This window comes from Lampetra planeri, chromosome 25 (genome assembly GCF_965212315.1).
Source record: "Lampetra planeri chromosome 25, kcLamPlan1.2.h2, whole genome shotgun sequence".
In the NCBI taxonomy this organism is placed as follows: Eukaryota; Metazoa; Chordata; class Hyperoartia; order Petromyzontiformes; family Petromyzontidae; genus Lampetra; species Lampetra planeri.
In genome coordinates this window covers 9,295,964-9,313,467 of record NC_136131.1, presented here as the reverse complement: position 1 = coordinate 9,313,467, position 17,504 = coordinate 9,295,964, and the positions used below count along the sequence as shown (strand labels likewise).

Sequence of the window (17,504 nt, the reverse complement as noted above, 5' to 3'; positions counted from 1 at the left end):
TAATGCTCCCATCCTGGTCAACAATGGCTGCACAAAACAATAACCATATTAAATTAGATTTTTCACTTGATTTGTATTATTTTAGCTCTGAGGATTAACATTTTCAAGTTTGATTGTTAAATGATAAATACTTCTTGAAGGGGATATCAAGGTGTACCTCTAGTTTAGTAAATTAAGATACCTATTTTAATGACACAAAGAATGCGATGACAATGAACGTCTTGGTGACGATGATAATGACGGTGACAATGATTGCAGCAATGATATCGTTGACGGATAATAATGGCGAGAAAAATTATTCCAACGATGCCGATGACGACGATGGTGGCAATGAAGATGATCATGACAACGCCGACTACAATGATGACAGCTGTGACAATTATATTAACAATCATGATGACAAGGCCAGGGGGAAAGTGATTGAGAATAGGGTCACCTAGACCTCGTAGCCAGCCCTGGAACCTTTTTTTCCCCAACCGCCCATCCCCTCCACCCACCGCCACCATCCACTTAACCACAAAATGTTCCCCCCTCGTGTGAGCACACACCATAGAGGAAGAGTCACGAGCCCAGAGGACACAATCCACAGATCGTCTCCGACCGAGTGTTCTCTCGCCTGTAACCGTCGGATTTCCAATAGGTCAAATAAAAAATAAAATAAAATGATGATAGCAATGACGATCATGCTACGATGGTTCCTCACCGAGCATGGTCCAGGCCAGAGAGCTGCTCGCGTGGACGCAGGTGGCGTTCTCAAAGAGAGTCTCTGCCTCGTCATACCCCTCATTCTTGTTGCACATCACGCCGCACATCACTAAGCTGCCGAGACGACGAGACGAGACACAGGCGGAGGAGCATGCACACAGCTGCATCACTCTATTCAGTGAGCGGGCTGCCGCCAAGATTTCAACCACATCATCAGTTTGTTTACTTTTATTCGGTATTTAGGTTTACTTAGTGGTATCGACAATTGTTTTATTGATATTTTCCTCACCGAGTTAACACTTGGAAGCACTTAAAAAAATGTAAACAAACGTAAGCAACCTTTTTACACCGTCTGAAAACTGTTGCCAATAATCAAAATATAACATTTTATTTTCACGTTCATACGAACACATTTATCTGAATATAAACATTTGAACAATTTCATTACCTTAAACAGACGCTATTAATACATTGCACAACTACTAACGAAGCACATAAGCCGGGCTTAAGTTATCACTGGTTAGACAGCAGTAGGCACGCAACTAGTAGCCACAGCCATAGTGAGTGGTATACTGGATGTGATGTGCCGGGTGCATACAGATTTTCCGCGTCGCCAACCCAGACAGACCCCAATTCGAATGAAGCCCTGCTCATGGCCATGCTATCCATGCAGTAGTCGTAATATCACGGAGTGACAATGCCTTCACATCCCACTTAAGATAAAACCAGAGCAAACTGTGAGGAAACGGAAATAACTTGCAGCATCTCATCCCACAGGCCGAAGTCCAACCCAGGCGAGCGAACCTGTCCAGGTGTCTTTGGTCGAGTGCCACGGCATCGTGGAAGCACTCCTCGGCTTTGATGGAATCACCGGAGCGCAGGCAGAACGCGCCGTAGTCAAACCAGTGGTCGGGGTTGTTCTTGTCTCGAGCCAGCCTCTGCGAGTCACGCACGCCGGAACGATTCACCTCCTCCCCCCGCGATCCAACTACCGTCAAGTCTCAATTCATGAGGGTAATGGATAACTGTAAAATGTGTTTAAATTAGGCAACAAAACCGGACAAATGGCTGTCAGCACGTTGATGTAGGGTGCGGATTGACCTTTTAACAAATGCATTTTTATTGTTTACTTATGTAGAATGGGAGTGAAGACGTTGAATGTGTCTTCTGGTTTAATTGCTTTTTGTACGTATGTATGTTGAACCTCTTTTGCACAGTACGTAGCTAGCCGCGCTTCTTGAAGTAATCGTTTCACTTGCCGACGTGTTCGCGGTCCCATGAGCGATGAGTTACTGACCCTCGACAACAAAAATATTAGAAATCCGATCTTCATGCTAATTGGATGAAGGTCTCCCCATGTTAGGTCAGTCACTGAGCTGGTCAGTGCAGGTTGATGTAGTTGGGGCCCAGGACCGGTTCAGACATCACTCGTGTGCTAACCACTGCACCAAAGCTCTTCCTTACCTGGGGGAGTAAGTCCTTTAACTAACTAATTCCCAGGTGGAAACTTGACTCAGCCAGTCTTTGTTCATAAAATGAATTTCCACTTTGCGGAACGTCAGCAAAAGCGTTTGTCCTCGTGTCATCCACCGACCCTACCTCCAAAGTTGCTGGATCACACAAGCTGCGCTGCCGCCACACGCGTCTCACCGAATCGGCTCACCTCTTGGTAGTACTTGGTCGCCAGCGCTGAGTCTCCGTTGAGCTCTGCTTCGCGTGCGTAATTCCGCAGTTCTACAGAGTCCGTAAGCGGCTCGGGCACAAACAATGCGGAATCGGTCGACATGACCTGCAGAGGGGATGGTCGTGTGATGGTGCGCAGAGGGTCACATGTTAGTGGCGCAGGTAGCAAGTATGCAGGCCGGTGCAACTGGACCGGACGGAGGAGCCCGGGTGGCGGGCTACACAGAAGGGGGAAGCAGAAAGGGCCCCCCCCCCCCATGCCAACCACGCAGCGTCACTGGCACACTGGGCACACGTGACGAGCAGCACCACTGAGGTGGCCACGAAAAGGAAATACAATAATGACTTTTTTGACTGCGGAGCTTTGAATGTCACCCACTTGTACACATGATGGGCTTTGTCCCAGCTGTGAACAATGACTCGTGTGCATTGTATGAGGAAATGGAAGGATACTGAACCTCTATTTTGTTACGTCGTATGCGTTTACACATTGGATGTCGCGGCGCTTTCATGACATAACACCGATGGCACATTTGGGATAAAATTGGGGTAAAATGCTACCAAAACCAAAAAAATATATAAGATGACGATGATAATGATGTAAGTGTCGCAAGCGTGACCATGCTGCCACAGCATGGGCAGCCACACCTTGTTGAGAGAGACGTGCATCTGGTCGATGAGGAAGATGTAGAGCTCCCCTAGGAAGGCCTGCAGCTCATCTCGGTCCTCAAACGCCGTCGTCTTCAAGTACTTTTCACGAACGATATTCACCACGGCTTGCTGCACGGATGAGAACATCAGCTCACTAACTCACTCAAACCTCATTCATTTATTCACTCTTACATTCATTCAGTCAGTCCCGGCCTGAGCATGAGTGTCTTCCTGGATGAAAAAATACTGTCGGCATAATTTATCCTCTGGTAATAACCTTGTCATTTGTTGTCGTTTTATTATCTGCTATGTGATTCATACATGTGTGAGCGGTGGGGTGGTGGTTAGTACACCTTCGCTACGAATCTGGCTACATGAGTTTGATTTCCGGCCATGGCTAACATTAGTGGTGAATATCTGAACCAGTCTTGGGCCTCCCCTTGGTCGACTTAGCCTCAAATGATTACCTTGCTTGGTTTGTAAACATCAGAACTGGGGGAACAAAAGGCAAGTGGGCATGGTGCTGGCCACACCACCACCTCGTACACCATACTGGCCTTAATATAAGTTCTCACTAACAACACTTTCCCCAACAGTCTATTATAGTAATACGAGGGATCCATGCCCTTGTCTTGGCGATTACACGAATGCTTCATAATGCATCCGTAAACCATTTCACTTGCTAAACAAAAGGCTGCTATGCCCATACTCATTGCCACTAGTTACAAACAACAAACACACATCCACATGTACGCAAAAGTGGAAAAACGACGATATTACACGGCCACCCTTCCTCACCTTGAGCTGCTCCTTGAAGGCGAAGTACTTTCCCGAAGAGTTGAGCTCGTACAGGAGACGGCGCTTGCGCTTCTCCTGCCCCTCGGGATCATCCTGCGGCCCCTTGACTCCACTCCACTCGGGGAACATTGCGCGGAACTCATCAAGCACCATCGATGCCACCTTCACCACCTGGTCGTGATAGTCGCTCACCGCCTGCGTGCAGCGGAGCGGACGCCAGAACCGAAGTCATGTCCACAGTTCATCGCCACCCTTACCCGTGTCTCTGGTTTTGAATTGGCAACGGGTGCATCGAAGTTGCCGTTGCTGCTGCTTTAGCACCTGCTGCGCACTGGCAATCCTGCGAGGCATCGGTGGTCTTGGCGGAATGAGATCTGCCACCCTGCGGTGAGACACGAGACGACGGTCACACTTTACACGTGTGGTTTGACGTTGATTGTACATCACAATTGTTTTCGTTGTCGATTTAAGGGTTCCTGTAAGCAGGTTACTGCTATGCCTGAGAAGCATCAAGTCCATCTCTTTGTTTGAGGACCCTTTACATGTTTTCATGAAAACTGCAAAGTCCTAACACCAATCACTCATAAACTTAGAATAACCTTTCCACAAATCAAACCCAGACATATTTCTCAGTCAGCCTAGGTCTATCTGAACTGTGTGGTATACTGCAATAAGGTTCGACACAATTAGCACTAATCTTGGTACAAGTACATTCCATACACCAAAACACAGATACCAATTCCCAGATGTCAAATCCCAGACGGTCTGGGTCAAAACGTGCAAGTCAAACCCAGACAGGTGTCAACCATAATACATACAAAGACCTCCCGTATAGCCTTAACATACTGTTGGGGCAAGTGTTGTTAGAGAGCACATATGAAGACCAGCACGGCACACGATGGGATGTCTGGCCAGTACCACCTAGTGGCGATGATTAGACACCGCACTAGGTACTCATTTGAGGCTCAGTCAACCTAGGGGAGGCCCAAGACCGATACGGATAATTGTCACTGGTGTTGGCCTTGAGCGGGTATCGAACTCGGGTTGCCGGGTTCGTAGCGAAGCGCGCTAACCGCTACACTACCACTCCCCCATACAGTAATACGTACAGTATAATACGGTACATACAGTATATATATACACATATACTCACCTCTTAGCCAGCTCCTCTGGCTTCCTTTTAGGAATGAGTGGCTTCTCCAGACAGAACTCGAGCACAATGTAAGTTTGAGCCTCCAGGTATTGCTATAGACAGATATGGTGTGAGAATCAAGAACAAAACCAACGATTCTGCCACGATTTTGCATATCTCAATTAAATCATCAATCCACGCTATTTATGGTGGTAAAACAGGCCCTAGCTGTTGTATTTATTATCAATCAAACCAAAATTATTAATTTAACAAGATATACACGAGCAACTACAATGTGATTATACATGTAAAATTTGAAGCAATGTAGTGTCACTAATTATTATCGTTAACAATGATAATTTACTGCCATTCCCCTCCTAGACGAAGACCTACCCACGCCGTGACTGTCATCTGGGTTGCGTCACCATACTTCACTATGCTAGACAGTGCAGGTTATGTATGTTGAACTTATTTTACGTAGCCAACCGCGCTCATCAGAGGTGCGGTGGAAGAACAACAAACTAAATACAAACAGCAGTTTTAAAGAAATTAGTTTTTAATCTAGATTTAAAAGTGCATAGTTGCAGTGGCTTCCTAATATCGGAAGGAAGAGCATTCCAGACGGCCGCAGAAGAGCATCCGAAAGCGTGTGATGTGGTGACCGTCTTCGTTTGATGGCTAGCCAAAATCCTTGATTGCTGTGTTATTTAGAAAGGATGTACAAGGACAGTGCATACCTGTGACTCTGCGTTCTGAATGATGCTTGACTCAGACTCGTTGTCGACCACATGCTTAACTGTTGAACTCTGAAAAAATAATTATTAGCATTTTGTTAGAAACAGCAATTTGAAATTAATAAGGTCAGATGTTAGTTTATACCAATAACACAATGCTTATTCATGACTCATGTAGTGGTGGACATTGTACATTCATATGGCTGGGACTCTTCCACATGCAACACACCCACCACTCTACACTTGCCGATATCAAGTAAAGCAGCTTCACCAAGTGGTTCTCATGTTAGTAACCCTGATAAATGATGACGATGATGATCATGATGACAATGACGATTAATAATTTAGTGGACCTTGACTCGATATCTAATTCATATGATAGTGTGGGTATAAGTTCTACATAACTGTAATTTATCATTAAACTTGTGACGTCATTAAAAAATAATATACATTTACAGCCATTTGTCATTCTTTTGCTGAAGGCTTCCCCATGCCATGCTGGTCAGTGCAGGTTGGTGAAGGGGGGCCTAGGACCCAATTAATATTACTCATCACTGATATGAGCCAAAGCCAAGAATTGAATTCAGGTCACCCTGTTCAAAGCACAGTGTCATAACCACTCACCCTACAGACAATGCAGTCTGAATTTTCACGCGAATATAATAGTGCTGGCCGCACATATTTGAACCCAGAATCTCGGCAGCGCTAGCTGTGTCAAGACATGACCATGGCTGGCCACCGCCAATGGGCACCTTTTTGATGGTCTCCTTTCCCAGGCGACTGGGCGCTGGCTTGGGGTGCGGGGAAGCGATACTGCCGGGCCCTGTGCCCCTCCCGATGCTGCACACCAGCCGTGCGGCCTCGCGCACCACGAACCCAGTCCGCTTGGTCTGCACACGAGCGACCCCAACGCAACAGAGGCAATGATCATTGTGACAAGACCATAGACTATGTGACTCCACAATGCCCCGAAGGTAAAAATTATGGTGGTGTATCAGCAATTCACCACCTCTCAGACAGTGTAATTTAATAGCTAAATCACTTAGAACTAAATCTATTATAGTTGCTCTTCAATGGCCATACAAAGTCATAATTTTATTTTAGTTTTGTCTCCTTCCCTAATTTTATCCTGACTGAGCTATCGGTGACATGTCGTGAGATGAAGGATGCATTTGAGTTTCTTGTAGAAGTGCGATTCTTTATGTTAGTGAAAGGCCCATGGAGGCGAATATCACAGAGCTATCTCTGAAATCTCCTAAAGTGACCTCTTATCCACACAAGAGGATAGCACTTTCCCGACCTCTGTTCCACTATGTGTAATGTTTGTTGCATGACAGTAAAACCAATATTTTTCATTCTCAGACCTGAAAGTGAACCAAATTAAGTGCAGAACAAAATTGTATTAGAGATTTTGTCACAAATAATTGTTGACCGGGCTGAGACCATCACCTCACTAAACTTGACAACCCAGTTTAGTCGACAGACGGTTGCCTGGATTCGAACCCAGGGTCAGAGATACCGTTGCATTGTTCATCGTAGAAGTAAGTGCCGGGCACCCGGCAGAGTGAAACCTTTGCGAGCATCTCGATGTCGCTGTAGGGGTGCACTCGGTAGGCACCGCGCACCACCGTGGCACCGGGGTAGAGCAGCGGGGCCAGGTTAACGTAGGCGACGCCGTGAAAGCCTATTTGAGAGTCCTCGTCAACCTGAATGAAGCCACGGCGCATACAAAATATTTCAGTCCTTTTTTATGTTTTCCAACTAAGGTTGCAAGCAATAGCATGAGCTCTGTCCATATCTGTATACAGCGGGGGGTCATTATAACTTTCTTAAAGATGATCCAATATGAAAATAATCTTAGTATTATGTCGTGCTGCTAAAAGGAACTTACTCTCTAGAAAACAGGGACTAATTTGGTGAGAAAAACCAGCGCTGAATAGAGAAGCCCTCGCGACCATGGTGATAGTATCACATACCGTGCACGTGCCTCGCCTCGTCATCACATCATTACGTGTGACGTCATCTCGTGGCATCACACATCATGCGCCACGTGATATCGTGTCGTTGTGCTGTTCGGAATGTAATGTTACCATCGCCAATTAAATACTTCTAAGGATAAACGCATGCTGGAAAGTGCTACAGAACCCGGGCGTAGACACAACACGTTACAAACCTTTTCACTCTTGCTCCTTCCTCCTTTTGCAGCCATGGGGATTTGGATTTTGGCAACCTCCACAGGCCAGAACCGGCTCTCGGCTATCTTTTTCTGAAAGCTGCACAGGAATAAGAGAATATCGCATTCCACATACATCTATAGTAATAATTTACAATGTTGTCAATCCACTGCTGGATGAAGGCCTTCCCATACGCCGTGTTGGTCATAAGGGTTGTTTGGTAATACTTCATCACGTTAGTCATTGTTCATTGGTGAAGGGGGGCCCAGGACTGGTTCAAATATCACTCGTTATCAGTGTTAGCCATGGCCAGGAAAACAACTCAGGTTGCTGGGTTTGTAGCATGGTGAACTAACCCCTGCACCACCACTCCATCATGGTCGCTACCATAAGGTGATTATATTCGCCTGGCTACTGCCTTAAGTTTTACTCACGTGGCCACAGCTCCTGGATCCATGTAGCAGCGCCTCTCCATGTCCCAGGTCACGCGAGTTTTCTCATTCTCTGCCTCAATGCGGAAATCCCAGTCCTGAGCAACACAAACAGCAAAGCAATCCACTGCTGGATGAAGGCCTTCCTGTCCAACCAGTGGAGCAGACAGCTGCCACTGTATCCACAATTAGTGTCTCATTGGTGATATACCCCCATTGCCCCTGCTGCCACTGGGACTCGGTACCTGGTTCTGCCATAGCTGCCCCAGTTGTCCTTGAGGATTGTTGCTGTTGGTGCCAAACCCCGGTTGCTTTGCTCTGATCCATCCCCCTCCTCCACTCACCCATAACCCTTTCCACTCTATTGCAGTTTTTTTTTTTTAAACCAATGTGAGATGCAGTTTCATTCAAATGCTTCATACATTGAAACTGCCTTTGTTGAAGGTCGCGACCCCCCTCGCACTCCCGACCCCACTACCGCCCGGTCACCTCCTTGTGCGCGAGCTCCCCGTCCTCCTCCTCATAGGCGCTGGGCCGCATGATGGCACCCGGGATGCAAGGGAGGCCCCCGACAGGCACGTGGGCTAAAGGCCACCGCTTTGGCCGGGCAGACGCTTCCTTCTCAGCGGCCGGCCGTAACGCTCCGTTGGCGAACACGTTCACGTGCTCTTTCTGGATGAAACACATAGGGGCGACGCACAAAGTCGACACGTCACATATACTGTTATCAGATACTTTGTGCTCTCAGCGTCGTCAGCCATACGCACATTCGTAGACTATGCAGAGTTAATGACTGCGTGGATACTGCTAAGTGTGAGGGTCAAGTACTGAATGTATCTTGTTTAAATATCAACTGAGGCATTATGGGCTGCAGTGCTATGTTGAGGGCAGCGCAGCAATATTCATTGCTGTACCGTACTTCTATGCTCCCCCGTCTATGCTTATTACCTTCACCAACCCGCACTGACAAGCGTGATGAAGTATAGTTAAATCACCCCCACGACCGTATGGTCTCCAGCAATGGATTGACAAATGAAATTATACAAGCATATAAAACTGCCTCTCATTATCATCGATTTTAGCGTCAACGTAAGGCAGACCTCAGCAGAAATGGGCACAGGCAGGCTGGCCGTGTAGTTGCACATGGGTCCCACAGAGGCCCACGTGGCCGGAACCCCGTAGGCCGACTCCACCGTTATCCGGAGCAGGTTGCTCTCGGCTAAGCGCTCGGCCGACAGCAAAGGCTCTGGAGCTGAGACGGAGACCTCCAGGCTGGGCTGCTCACAGTACCAACAGCACACGAGAAAACGCATAAATTAATTGTGATTTTGATTCGTACATTTTAACTTGTGAAATAAAAGCTGCAAAGTACACGGTGAAGCATGGGGGAGCTATGTGCTTGGAATTACACTGAGAGGCATGGATTAGAGAACGCACACCAGTTAAATACATCATATCGACTGTTATTAAAGTAAGCGGACTCGGACAGGTCACGTCTTTCGCAGGAATGATGGCCTATTGTTAAAAACAATGACGGAGTGACAGCCAATTGGGGGGACACACCCGAGATGGCTTCCACTGTGGAGATGGTACGACGGAAGCAGCTAATGTGCAGGTGCTAGGTGGATTGTTGCAATGCAAGGACACGAGTAACAACTTGGGGAATCCTTCATCTAGTCGTGAATAGATCATGGCTAATGATGATGAACTTGTGAAACTATTTAACAATGATGACAACTATCTCTCAACATAATGGGCTGTATTTAAAACTTTGTCCGAGTTAATTCGATAGAAAGGAACTGTTTTCATGAGAATAAAAAGTTACTTTTTTATAAGTTAAGAATCAGATTCACAGCTTGACGATGCAACATCTTTTGGGTGAATTTACCACACTGTTGGTGATGGAACCAAGGTTAACGTTTTGCCAGAATTCAGATAAAAAGGAATATTCACCAACATGCAAATCAAACTCGATATCATAGCTAAGAAAAATGATGCGAGTTGGAATAAAAAAAATTGAAAAACATTTAACAATACAAATTGTAAATAATTTGATTCAGACTCATCGACTCAACAACAGTAACGTCATTTAGACATTTGTTGTGGTTTGTTATGGTTCAGTAATTGTTGGATTTACCAAGTCTGCTTCAGATGAGACATTCTCCAAAGATGACCCAGCCACTGGGTAGACCTTCACGGTTGCGCTGTACTTGGTTTGACCTAATCGAGACATGACGCGGGAACAGTAATAAGTATGCCCATCGTCTCTGTGGTGTCTTGAGATTTGGTCGCATTTTAGACGCTATGTAATTATTTTGGTATCATAACCGTAATAAAAAAAACGTACTACAGTATTCAGTTTTCATTTAAATGACCTTACAAATTCCCTTGCTGTTTTTAAAGAAGTCATATAACTCTAAAGATTTCGACTTTTTTTTAACTATACTTGGGCCACTTAACTTAGAAAGGTAAAGTAATGTAGTACTTGAATTGAACCCTAAGAATTAGTGAAAATCCGAAGTGACAGGTCCAGGCTCTTACCTTGCACAAGCGGTAAGAGGTCCACTGTGGCCTGACCGAGCACCACAGTCTTATCTTCTTTCTGCTTCTTCTCTTTAGGGAGCACTTCAATCACCATCACTGCAAGGCAATGGAAATAATGTATTGTGTTCTTATTGTTAGATTTGGAATTTAAATACATTGTGAATATAACGGTGGTGATGATGACACTGTAGCGGAGCAGAGGCGAAATGGTTATTGTATTTCGATGTGGAAACAGCTGACATCAGTGGCAAGTGATATCTGAACTGGTATTGGACCACTTCTTCCCCAACCTGCGATGACCAGCGTAATAAAAAAACGGTAGAACCGCCCTGACAAACAAAGCCTGGGGCGGCTTTCATCCAGCAATGGAATGACAAAGAGCTGTCAATATTAATATCGTAAATATTTTAATCCACTGCTGGATGAACACTTCCACATAACGTGTTTAGTGCTCTTCATTTCTGGCTGCTTTCTGTAACAGGCGTTTAGGCCTCTGCCTAATAATGACTGTGAGATTAAATGACTTACGGAGCACTGGCTTGTGAGCCACGTCGTCCAGACCAGTGGCGCCATCGGACGGGCAGTCAAACGTGGTGCTGAAGTCGTACTCTGCGGAGCTGTCAGAAGTGCTCGGCACACGCGCCGACTCCCCCAGCATGGCAGCACCGTACTCGGCTCGCACGAGTGACACCATCGCGTCGCCTCTGCTGCCGCGCTGCTCTCACCGTCAACGCGTATGCGGAACAGAGAAGGACACACGCAGCTATGAGTGTTGGAAAGTAGGCAGGCTGCTCACCTTGTGTGCAGTCATAAATGTAGAGTGGCCGAGTGGCTCAGGGGTCACAGTACTGACCTGAGCTAGCAACCATTGAAACCCTGGGGTTGAATACAGGAAGTCATCTGTGATTAAACTGGGATTTGTACTTAAATTGGCTAATTCTTAGCTTTGTGAATCAAAATATGAGTTTGATTGTCAAGCGATGTTACTCTATGTAGCAGGATAGATGGGTCTGTGCTACCCCCTACTCTTTGGACCAGAGTCACTTGAAGAGATCAGAAGTGGTTTCATGATATCCACTTCCACGTGCCATTCTCTATCACAAAGGGTTGCACTGCTCTGCCGGAGGATCCAAATGGACTGTGGTGCTCCAAATGGATCCTTCGTCTCAAAACATGACACTGATAGCACTACGGGGATAAAATTCATCTTGAGATGTGGTCATAATTAGAGGCTACATTAATCTAAATTGTACCGTTTGCAGATTACTACAGAATTTATTAAACTTGAGGTTTGCTTTACTAATGCCTAGGAAGGCCATTTCGTGATGCAGGAATCCAACATCTTTGCATCCCATCCCCATTACTGTGATGATGATATACCCTCATATGGGTCATGTTGAATACAGCAGGCAGCTTACCAAGTTGATACCACGCTCCACTCTTACATGAACTGGTATGGCTCGGAGCAACTTTTGCTCAACTTCGGACGCCTCCATCTGTCGGTAAAAAGACTGTTGTTAAAGCCAACCATATGTGTACATGAAAAAAACTACAGAGTATACAGTAACATATTAATTGAATAGTGTTTATACACAGAAAGTCATCATGCCCTCTTGTCTCAATGGTCATTGGCCCGCGTTCCTCTCGAGAGGTGGTCCAAAGCCAGTGGTGAAATATCTATATTCTACTTATACAAAAAAAATGTATGCACAACACAACAACTGTTTACTTACTGGACTTCCAATCAGGTGGTGCGGCATCACATAGTGTTGCTTATTTCAATCACACGTGATGATGATAATGCTGAAGATTATGATGTTGGTGATGATAGAGTTGACCCTCACCAGGATTTGAACTGGCGACCTCACAAGTGGCAGCTCTGTTGCGCTGTGCCAACTGAGAGTTTTCCCAGCCGCGACAGTATACATAGATTACCTTGTATAGAAACAAATTTAACTTCAAACCCAGTACAGAATACACAGGTTTACGTAAATAATTAGAGTGTTTCGACAACTCAAGAGAAGGTGGTGCAAAATGTAAGCTGTGTACCCAACCTCCCCAACTCAAAATAAACAAGCACATAAAAGTTATAAAGGTTGCTCTGAACATTTGCTAAATTCCTGGACCACGATAGACAAAACATGTCGGATCTGTGATCTCAAACCTATAATACAGTACAGTAAGTAGGAGATCCAGGGGGTGTACTGGAAGAGCGCAATGCTCTATGAACCCGGCGACCTGAGTTGAATTCCTGGCCACGGCTAACATCGCTGGTGATACCTGAAGTAGTCCTGGGCCCTTCCACGTCAACTAGTAAATCACCAGCATTGCGAAGTATGGTCAAACAACCCCCATTGACGGTCATCCAACAAGGAGAGCACACGAAAAAAAATGCATAAACAGCAGTAGCACACATAGACCAGGGAACACATGGGATTCGGAGACATCACGTTCACTGTTTAGAAAAGTAAATAGGCCTGGGTAGGACATATTGCATGGAGAGAAGATGGCTACGGCTCATGGACGAGACCAGTGATTTAATTGCAGCCAAATGAAAGGAGAGAACGTGCCTGAGAGGATGACCACCATGGAGATGGAACAATGAAAGCAGTTCGTGTGCAGTAATGGCGATGCCTTAATTCAGCAGTGAATAGACCCTGGCTGATGATGTTTATAATCATCAGATGTGGAGGCCTTCATTCAACAGTGGATAAACCATGGCCCATGATGATGGGTCAAAATGACACGACAGTCCACTGTTACACAACCTTACAATGTACAGTTCAGCAATGTTATCATATTTCCACGTGCACCCCGACGAGCTCGTGTAATAATACTTATGACAATCTTTTGACATGTGACACGCACATTTCTTTGGTTAACCCTCTGCAGGATGAGGACCTCCCTACGCATTTGCGGGTCGTAAGGAGCGCTTAGACGTGGAAGTGTTAAAGTAAAACACAGTGCAATGGATTTTGCACCACTGTCTTCTGTTGCCCTAATACGTAGAGCGCAGCCACGGAAGCCTATAGCACCTGATATGCATGGTGGTCACCAACACAAGCACGGTCCAGGCTTTAAGCCCTGCTCAGCTTCCTAGACTTGACGCGATCAAAATTACAGCCATTCCCAATGCAAGCCCACCATGTCGGTTATGACGTGGGGGCGGGGGGGAGTTGACCATACTTCACCACGCTGGTCAATGTGGGTTGAAGGTGAGGTCCGGTTCAGAGATGACTTGCCACTGTATGTTAGCCGGGAATCAATAGCTGTGGTCATAGCGCAGCGCGTTAATACACTCTTGTATATAACACCATCGTATATCAGACACAGACAGCATAAACAACGAGTATAATACAAGTGAGACGTTACAGACTAACAACAATAATATTACAATCTTCTTGGTTCTTTCGGTAAAGTCACGTGGAATGGAAATAATAAAATGAAGAAATAAAACATAATAAATTCATATTATAATATCATATATTATTTCCATTCTACGTGACTTTACCGAAAGAACCAAGTAGATGAATCCCTGCAGTCACGAAAGCTTTAAATCGAAATATTACAATCACCACCACCACACAATCTAGCGGTTTGTCAGTCCTTCTTTGCTGTTTCTAAAGACACTCCCAGCGCGATTCGTGAGCGCTATCAATGCAGAGCCGTACTTACCGCAGCAATTAAAGGTGATGTCCAACTTTGTCAGTCAGTTCGAGCGAGTTTGGCTTCGTTTTTGGTTCGAACGCGGCGGGCTTTGACGCCTCAACTAGGCCGGCGTCGCTGTTGCCCTGGCAACGGTGACAGCAGCCACGGCGCCCCCTGCCCCAATGGGCCCTCTGGTGGTGGCTTTGGCTTCACCGTATCTCAATTTTCAATTGTCAAATATCGCAAAACATTTGCTTTTCGATTATTTTCATTAAATATGGGTCGTTTGGCAAGTTGGAGCAACGAGTAGAAAATGTCACCGGGCGAAAGGAACCTTTTGAAGCGTAAATTATGATGCTGGATGTAATTACCAGCGAAACGTTGTACTCAAAAAATTAAAATGTTGTGGTTTCACGCTTCAACACACCGGTGGGCTAAAGCAGTGAACTATTTGTCTTTTGTCAACGTGACGCTTTTTTGCTGATTGGCTGTGTCGGGTGGTGGAGGGTAACGACACATTTATAAATAACGCGATCTAACCCAAAAACGTTGATTATGCGTAATTGATGGTTAAAATGTACGTTGGTTCTCGAGTTAAAAGTGGAATTATGAATATTTGTCACAATTTCAGTGGCATTAGTTATTGTGCTTTTTTGACGCAGAAAAGCATCGCAGTCTAGTGAATCTCCATCAAAAGGGATCCTGCCAAGTGTTCGCAGAAGGGAGCGATGTTGCTATGTAGATTCCAATCGAGTAAGTTGCAGGAATTTTTCAAAAATTTGGACCGTGACACCGGCACACAATGAATGGCCTCCTCTTGCGAATGACCTCACAGGTTCTTAAACCTCCACTGAAGCAAGGCGGCCTGCCGGGTTCGTATTGATTCCATATTCAGACAATGGGGGTGGGGGGGGGCCCAGCCACGTGCTTTAAGTGATTTGCTGTTGTTCTTTGGGTCGAGATTTGGCTAAGGGCTCAATTAAGCCGGTTTAAATTGAAGTTAACCACGAAAAGGCTGTGGCCAAATGACCCCTCGTCATGTATCGGAAGCTAAGCAGGTGTTGGGTCTGGATAGACCTCGGATGGGCTGTCAACCCCATTGTTGTAGTGTATTGTGCTCCCCTCCGTCTTTACCAACACACACTGAGTAGCCTTATTGAAAGTTTGATTAAAATAACCCCACAACAACCACGGCGTGCGGTTATGGGCCACGGGTAGTTATACATGTTTTTTATCCTCACCGCAAGTTTACATAGCGAGATGGGGTGGGGAGGGCGGGGCAGAACGTGTTTGTTGATAAATGACCCAGCTCATAAACAAGGGATACGACACAACGGACCCATGGAGACACAATAGACGCGTGTGTACGTGAGGAGCGGTGGCGAAGTGGTTAGCGCACCGAGCTACTAGAATCCATGCGATCCTGGATTCGATCTCCTGCCATGGATATCAATAAAACTAACGTTAACGCAAGCAGCAACACTCGCCCTCACCAGCCACACCACTAACCATAACGTGAATCATAGCCTTGACACTAACCCTAATAATAGGGGTTTTCCCCTTTTTTCTGGCAACAAAAGTGACACCTTTTGCAAGGAATCTTGCTTACATTAACCACAATACTTGGCGTCATCTGGTCGAACACCATATGAGACCAGACTCTAAAGAAAGCTGTCTCTGGTGTGGACCAATCAGTTTCAAAGACAATGCATAAATTATCAGAGTATTAAATTTCGATCTAAAGCTTTCGTGACTGCAGGGATTCATCTTCTTGGTTCTTTCGGTAAAGTCAGAGTATTGTTTTTTGTTTGCATTTGACTGCAAGTATTGTGGTTAATGTAAGCATGATTCCTTGCAAAACGTGTCAGTTTTGTTGCCAGAAAAAAGGGGAAAACCCCTATTAGTATATTTTGGTACTGGCAAAGGAGGTTCCATGAACTAACCCTACTGTTGTTAGACCTGACCCTGATCTGGCTACCCGAATTCGACTACTCCCGGCCGCCGGTATGAATACCATCTTCAAATAAAGATAAATAACAGTGGCAAGTGGCGTGTGACTCTCTGACAAATGGGGAGACAAAGGCGACCGGGAGTGTCACATGCGCCCCCCACACCCCTTCGTTTGCTGTTCTGGCCTTAATAGGTGCCCGCTAACAACAACTTCACCCCAGCAACAGTCCATACACACAGCTAATAAATGGGAAGTTGGAGAGAGAGAGGGGGGTGGTGTTGGTGGGTGTCGTTGCCTTTGTGTTTATGTGCGAGTTTGTGGGTGCTAAAGAGAGGGCAGTGGCGTCATGGGCCACTGGCTCGCACGACGCACCCCATGATGACACCACAGCAAGACAAACATCCCCCATGTAGCCTCAAAGAGGCTCTTGCGAGCGCCTATGAAGGCAGGCACTGTGGCACATGAAGGGGGTGGGAGGCCAACACCCACGCCCGGCCGCCTTTGTCTCCCCGTCCGCTGGCGTTTATTTGAGGCTGAGACGACCTAGGAGAGGGCGCAGAGGAACGGGTCAAATGCGCTGTGAGCGGCGGATTTCGAAGGGTGAGCGCAGTGCGATGACCACTGCGCCACCGCTCCCCACACAAAGACAAAGATCCCCCGTATAGCCTTAACATACTTGCGGGGCAAGTGCTGTTAGCAAGTAACACGTGAAGGCCGATACAGCACGCTCCACACACACAACACGTACACACACACAACACGTACACACACAACACGTACACACACAACACGTACACACACAACACGTACACACACAACACGTACACACAACAGGTACACACAACAGGTACACACAACACGTACACACAACAGGTACACACACAACACGTACACACACACAACACGTACACACACAACATACACACACACAACACGTACACAACACACACACAACACGTACACACACACAACACGTACACACACACACAACACGTACACACACAACGTACATACAGCACGTACACACACAACACGTACACACACACAACGTTC

At 46.1% G+C, this 17,504-nt stretch overlaps 1 protein-coding gene across 4 annotated transcripts in view; it reads right to left on the bottom strand.

Annotated features, from left to right (window-relative positions):
* The window catches only part of CFAP70 (cilia and flagella associated protein 70), a 38,385-nt gene extending 20,974 nt beyond the window's left edge, over nucleotides 1-17,411 (bottom strand). For 2 of the 4 annotated variants that reach the window (XM_078606245.1, XM_078606246.1), the window contains exons 1-19: nucleotides 14,039-14,306; nucleotides 12,271-12,348; nucleotides 11,381-11,567; nucleotides 10,850-10,948; nucleotides 10,446-10,528; nucleotides 9,409-9,585; nucleotides 8,798-8,980; nucleotides 8,312-8,406; nucleotides 7,877-7,976; nucleotides 7,275-7,409; nucleotides 6,456-6,593; nucleotides 5,707-5,775; nucleotides 4,991-5,082; nucleotides 4,159-4,219; nucleotides 3,838-4,032; nucleotides 3,037-3,168; nucleotides 2,369-2,494; nucleotides 1,510-1,643; nucleotides 704-819 (exon numbers count right to left, since the gene is read on the bottom strand). In XM_078606245.1, coding sequence (XP_078462371.1) covers nucleotides 704-819; nucleotides 1,510-1,643; nucleotides 2,369-2,494; nucleotides 3,037-3,168; nucleotides 3,838-4,032; nucleotides 4,159-4,219; nucleotides 4,991-5,082; nucleotides 5,707-5,775; nucleotides 6,456-6,593; nucleotides 7,275-7,409; nucleotides 7,877-7,976; nucleotides 8,312-8,406; nucleotides 8,798-8,980; nucleotides 9,409-9,585; nucleotides 10,446-10,528; nucleotides 10,850-10,948; nucleotides 11,381-11,567; nucleotides 12,271-12,348; nucleotides 14,039-14,131 — 2,293 coding nt within the window. In that variant the 5' untranslated portion in view covers nucleotides 14,132-14,306. Of the gene's footprint in view, nucleotides 1-703; nucleotides 820-1,509; nucleotides 1,644-2,368; nucleotides 2,495-3,036; nucleotides 3,169-3,837; nucleotides 4,033-4,158; nucleotides 4,220-4,990; nucleotides 5,083-5,706; nucleotides 5,776-6,455; nucleotides 6,594-7,274; nucleotides 7,410-7,876; nucleotides 7,977-8,311; nucleotides 8,407-8,797; nucleotides 8,981-9,408; nucleotides 9,586-10,445; nucleotides 10,529-10,849; nucleotides 10,949-11,380; nucleotides 11,568-12,270; nucleotides 12,349-14,038; nucleotides 14,307-14,527 lie in introns of those variants that run through there. The other 2 variants (XM_078606248.1, XM_078606247.1) reach the window with 2 other exon arrangements.
* Between the last annotated feature and the right edge of the window lie 93 nt (nucleotides 17,412-17,504).